This window comes from Bison bison, unplaced genomic scaffold (genome assembly GCF_000754665.1).
Source record: "Bison bison bison isolate TAMUID 2011002044 unplaced genomic scaffold, Bison_UMD1.0 scf7180017864456, whole genome shotgun sequence".
NCBI classification, from domain to species: Eukaryota; Metazoa; Chordata; class Mammalia; order Artiodactyla; family Bovidae; genus Bison; species Bison bison.
In genome coordinates, this window is record NW_011495018.1 from 17,133,805 (window position 1) to 17,139,931 (window position 6,127).

Sequence of the window (6,127 nt, forward strand, 5' to 3'; positions counted from 1 at the left end):
AGGTGGTCAAAGGACTGGAGCTTCAGCTTCAGCATCAGTCCTTCCAATGAATACTCAGGACTGATTTCCTTTAGGATTGACTGGTTTGATCTCCTTGTAGTCCAAGGGACTCTCAAGAGTTTCCTCCAACACCACAGTTCAAAAGCATCAATTCTTTGGTGCTCAGTTTTTTTTACAGTCCAACTCTAACATCCACACGTGACTACTGGAAAAACCATAGCTTTGACTAGACGGACCTTTGTTGGCAAAGTAATGTCTCTGCTTTTTAATATGCTGCCTAGGTTGGTCATAGCTTCTCTTCTAAGGAGCAAGCATCTTTGAATTTCATGGCTGCAATCACCATCGGCAGTGATTTTGGAGCCCCAAAATATAAAGTCTCTCACTGTTTCCATTGTTTCCCCAGCCATTCGCCATGAAGTGATCAGACTGGATGCCACGATCTTAGTTTTTTGAATGTTGAGTTTTAAGCGAACTTTTTCACTCTCCTCTTTCACTTTCATCACTTTCATCATTAATAGGCTCTTTAGTTCTTCTTTGTTTTCTGCCATAAGGGTAGTATCATCTACGTATCTGAGGTTATTGATGTTTCTCCTAGCAATCTTGATTCCAGTTCGGCATTTCACATGATGTACTCTGCATATACGTTAAATAAGCAGGGTGATAATATACAGCCTTGACATACTCCTTTCCCAATTTGGAACCAGTCCATTGTTCCATGTCCAGTTCTAACTTGCTTCTTGACCTGCATACATATTTCTCAGGAGACAGGTAAGGTGGTCTGGTATTCCCATCTCCTTAACTGTTAAGTTAAATGCAGAGCCACATGCTTTTAATGGTGCTTCCCAGGTGGCACTAGAGGTAAAGAAACTGCCTGCCAATGCAGGGGACGCAAGAGATGTGGGTTTGATCCCTTGGTCAGGAAGATCCCCTGGAGGAGGGCACACGGCAAACCTCACTAGTATTCTTGCCTGGAGAATTCCATGAACAGAGGAGCCTGGCAGGCTGCACTCATAGTGTCGTACAGAGTTGGACATGACTGAAGCAACTTAGCATGCACGCGTGCTTTTAATGATCTACTGAGCTAAGGTAGCACTCATTTCCTTTCTAAAAACTGAGCCTAATAAAGATATAAGCCTCAGCACATCACTCCAGTTGGAAGCTGAGGGAGTACTTGTCAACAGAGCCAATATTTTCCTTGGAAAGCAATTTAGGTACACTCTCAATATGAGATAAACAACCAGAAATTCCATGCCATAAAGTAGGACCGAAAAATTTTTAGCCTAGAAAAATATGCAAGTACTCTACTAAATGAATCCAACATAGTAAAACATCTGGTAAAGTACACCCTGTTTTTAAACAATATAAATTCTGATTATAGGTGAAATTAGACAGTGTGTGTCTTTCTCTGATACATTCATGTAGTATAACACCTTCTAGGTCCGTCTATGTTGTCACAAATGGCGAGATTTCACTCTTTTCTATGACTGAGGAATATTCCATTATATATAAGTATTATTATTTTTTTAAACTACTCAAAATAAGCTATAATTTTTAAATTAAAATTTTAATAATCTAAAAAAAATCCCCAGTCATTTCTTGATTTGTTTTTCACATGGCAGTAAATAAAAAGGACACTGTTAAACAGTATACTGCATGAATAACCTTTTGAAATTTTGAAACTATAATCCTTCCAATTTAAGAATATTCAGAACTATCTTAATCGAAAACTGCAACTAAGATGAAATTCTTTAACATTAGAGAAATATATAATCTATCGTGTATATAAAACATGCATGTAATGTCACATGTTATATATAATTATATAGTTATCCTACCTTCTATATGTTATTGGTAGCTTTGCTTTTATGCAATTAACAAATCCCAAGTCATGGATATAAAAGCATAAAATAACTAGTAATGATTAATCCAAATGAATGTTCCTATAATATTTTAAAAATCTTACTTTAACTCAGCAAAATTTACTTATTTAATATAAAGTTTACATACCTGACCTTCCAAAAACTACATCCCAAGGGGAACTAATGGGCTGTTCATCTCCTTTAGCTCCACCTTCTTTATCTGTACCTTGAATTCCAATGCCAGCCACAGTGCTCACCATCTCAGCTTCTAGGTCAATCTATAGAAATTAATACAGGTTTTATACAATGCATCTATTTACAATAGAACATATAGAAAACATGTGCTTTATTTATTCTATATGTGAACTTATTATATATTAAAAAAACTGAGTGGTTTTGTATGTAAAATAAAAAAGGAAACGTGCAACATAAATATTTTAAAAAAAGCTTAAGAAAAAAGGCTTATCAAGTACACGGTGATCTTGTTATTAAAATGCATAAAACTTAGTCCTTTTCACTTCTCTATCCATCCATTCCCCTACTTTCCTCTTACCCACTCGCCTTCATCATGCCTCTACCAAAACTGGTATTGAACTCAACTATAAAATATTTTAAAAGAAGGTGACATTTGAAAATGTAAAGCAGCATCAAGAAAAACACTTCTTAAAATTAAATGTATATTTCAATTGTGCTTGGTTAGTAATTAACACATTTAGAATTTAACATGTGGCAAGCACTGACCCCATCTATCCATCCAAACTCACATATCCCTACAACTGTGATTTTGATTATTTCAGAGGAAACTGAGGCACAGATCATTAAGATCCCAACACCCCAGAGCCAGTAAGTCCAGGATCTTGGACTTCCAGCTCTACTACATGCCTCTGCTTCATAAACCAAAAAACTAACGCATTCTACTGAAAAAAAAGATACTCTGGTTTCATCTCCTGAGACTTTTCAACATCTCATGAAAATTTTCAAACACGGAGAAAAGCTGAAAGAATTTAACTCGAGTGCTTCATTGTTTCAGACCTCCGTTTTCTTTTGAGGCAAAACTTACAACAAAATGTACAAATCATAAGTGTACCATCTGATAAATTCTCAAAGATACAGAAACTTGTGTAGCCCCAACGTACATAAAGATACAGAACGTTACCGTCACTCCAGAAAGTTCCTTCACACCTCTTTCCAGTCATCCCCAACTCCAGTGGCAAACAGTATTAAATTTTTTTTCCCATCATAGATTAGCTGTAACTCTTCTAGGATTTCAGATAAATGAAATGATACAGTAATGAACTCTTTTTTGAGGCTTCTTTCATTTAACATGTTTGAAATTTATTCATGTTCCTTTTGATTGCTGAATAGTATTCCATCAAAAGAATATATCACAGCTCATTTACATATTTTTTTAAATGTATTATTATTTATTTGGCTGCACTGGGTCTTAGTTGAGGCATGTAGGATCTTTAGTTGCAGCATGTGAGAACTAGCTTCCTGACCAGGGATTGAACCTGGGCCCCCTGCCTTGGGAACTCAGGGTCGTAGCCACTGGACTACCAAGTCCCTCATTTATATATTTTCTTACTGATGGACACCTGGGCTATTTCCAGCTTGGGGGCCTTTAAGTAGGGATGCTATTTACATTCTCATATAAGCCTTTTTGTGGACATGCTTTCGCTTTTCTTGGGTATGTACACAGGACAGTAACTGCTATGTTATAGGGCAGGTGTATTAGCAGCTTGATATAAAAACTTCCAGAAGGTTTTCTCCAATGGTCTATCATTTTCTATTTCTACCAATAACGTATGAGAGTTCAAATTGCTCCATATCCTCGCCGACCTCTGGTATTGTCGGTCTTTTTTTTTAATTGAAGGATAATTACTTTACAGAATTTTGTTGTTTTCTGCCAAACCTCAACATGAATCAGCTATAGGTATACATATATCCTCTCCCTTTTGAACCTCCCTCCCATCTCCCAGTCTTTTTAATTTTAATCATTACAGGGGATATACATTGATATTTACTGTGGTTTGAACTCACATTTCCTTCTCAACTCACAATGTTGATCATTTTTCTATGTACTTGTGGTTACTATCATATCTGCTTTTGAAAAACGTTAAAATCTCTGGCTCATTTTTTATTGGGTTGTCATCCCATTTTTCAGCTGTAGATACCTTTATATTACACAGATACTAATCCTCTTCATAGATGTATTTTTGTGAATTTTTGTGACTATTTTCTGATAGACTGTGGCTTTTCACCTTAATTATTTTGTGGCTACACCATGTGGTTTGTGGGATCCTAGTTCCAATGGCACCCCACTCCAGTACTCTTGCCTGGAAAATCCCCTGGATGGAGGAGCCTGGTAGGCTGCAGTCCATGGGGTCGCAAAGAGTCGGATACGACTGAGTGACTTCAGTTTCACTTTTCACTTTCATGCACTGGAGAAGGAAATGGCAACCCACTCCAGTGTTCTTGCCTGGAGAATCCCAGGGGCGGGGGAGCCTGGTGGGCTGCCGTCTATGGGGTCGCACAGAGTCTGAAGTGTTTGGATTGGGACTGCATTAAGTCTATAGATCAATTTAGAATAAAATGAATTTTAATACTGAGTTTTGCAGTCCAAATACTGAGTTAATTTTTCTCAATTCAGTTCAGTTGCTCAGTCATGTCAGACTCCTTGTGACCCCATGGACTGCAGCATACCAGGCCTCCCTGTCCAGCATCAGCTCCCGGAGCTTGCTCAATCAAACTCATGTCCTTTGAGTCAGTGATGCCATCCAACCATCTCATTCTCGGTCATCCCCTTCTCCTCCTGCCTTTGATCTTTCCCAGCATCAGGGCCTTTTCAAATAAGTCAGCTCTTTGCATCAGGTGGCCAAAGAATTGGAACTTCAGCTTCAGCATCAATCCTTCCAATGAATATTCAGGACTGATTTCCTTTAGGATTGGCTGGTTTGATCTCCTTGCAGTCCATGGGACACTCAAGACTTCACTCCAAAGACAGAAATATAGATCAATGGAACAAAATAGAAAGCCCAGAGATAAATCCACGCACCTATGGACACCTTATCTTCGACAAAGGAGGCAAGAATATACAATGGAGAAAAGACAATCTCTTTAACAAGTGGTGCTGGGAAAACTGGTCAACCACTTGTAAAAGAATGAAACTAGAACACTTTCTAACACCATACACAAAAATAAACTCAAAATGGTTTAAAGACCTAAACATAAGACCAGAAACTATAAAACTCCTAGACAAAAACACAGGCAAAACACTCTCTGACATAAATCACAGCAGGATCTTCTATGACCCACCTCCCAGAGTATTGGAAATAAAAGCAAAAATAAACAAATGGGACCTAATTAAACTTAAAAGCTTTTGCACAACGAAGGAAACTAAGTAAGGTGAAAAGACAGCCTTCAGAATGGGAGAAAAATAGCAAACGAAGCAACTGACAAAGAATTAATCTCAAAAATATACAAGCAACTCCTGCAGCTCAATTCCAGAAAAATAAAAGACCCAATCAAAAAAGGGCCAACAAACTAAACAGACATTTCTCCAAAGAAGACATACAGATGGCTAACAAACACATGAAAAGATGCTCAGCATCACTCATTATCAGAGAAATGCAAATCAAAACCACTATGAGGTACCATTTCACGCCAGTCAGGATGGCTGCGATCCAAAAGTCTACAAGCAATAAATGCTGGAGAGGGTGTGGAGAAAAGGGAATCCTCTTATACTGTTGGTGGGAATGCAAACTAGTACAGCCACTATGGAGAACAGTGTGGAGATTCCTTAAAAAACTGGAAATAGAACTGCCATATGACCCAGCAATCCCACTGCTGGGCATACACACTGAGGAAACCAGAACTGAAAGAGACACGTGTACCCCAATGTTCATCGCTGCACTGTTTATAAGCCAGGACATGGAAGCAACCTAGATGTCCATCAGCAGAAAAATGGATAAGAAAACTGTGGTATATGTACACAATGGAATATTACTCAGCTATTAAAAAGAATTCATTTGAATCAGTTCTAATGAGGTGGATGAAACTGGAGCCTATTATACAGAGTGAAGTAAGCCAGAAAGAAAAACACCAATACAGTATACTAATGCATATACGTGGAATTTAGAAAGATGGTAACGATGACTCTATACATGAGACAGCAAAAGGGACACAGATGTATAGAACAGTCTTTTGGACTCTGTGGGAGAGGGAGAGGGTGGGATGATTTGGGAGAAGGGCAGTGAAACATGTATAAC

General features: G+C 38.1%; 1 protein-coding gene across 1 annotated transcript in view; it reads right to left on the minus strand.

The window, feature by feature from the left end:
• Window positions 1-6,127, minus strand: part of NHLRC2 (NHL repeat containing 2) — a 61,683-nt gene that overhangs the window by 25,716 nt on the left and 29,840 nt on the right. The window contains exon 5 of the mRNA XM_010859302.1: window positions 2,008-2,137. Within this exon, the coding sequence (XP_010857604.1) occupies window positions 2,008-2,137 (130 nt within the window). The remainder of the gene's footprint in view (window positions 1-2,007; window positions 2,138-6,127) is intronic.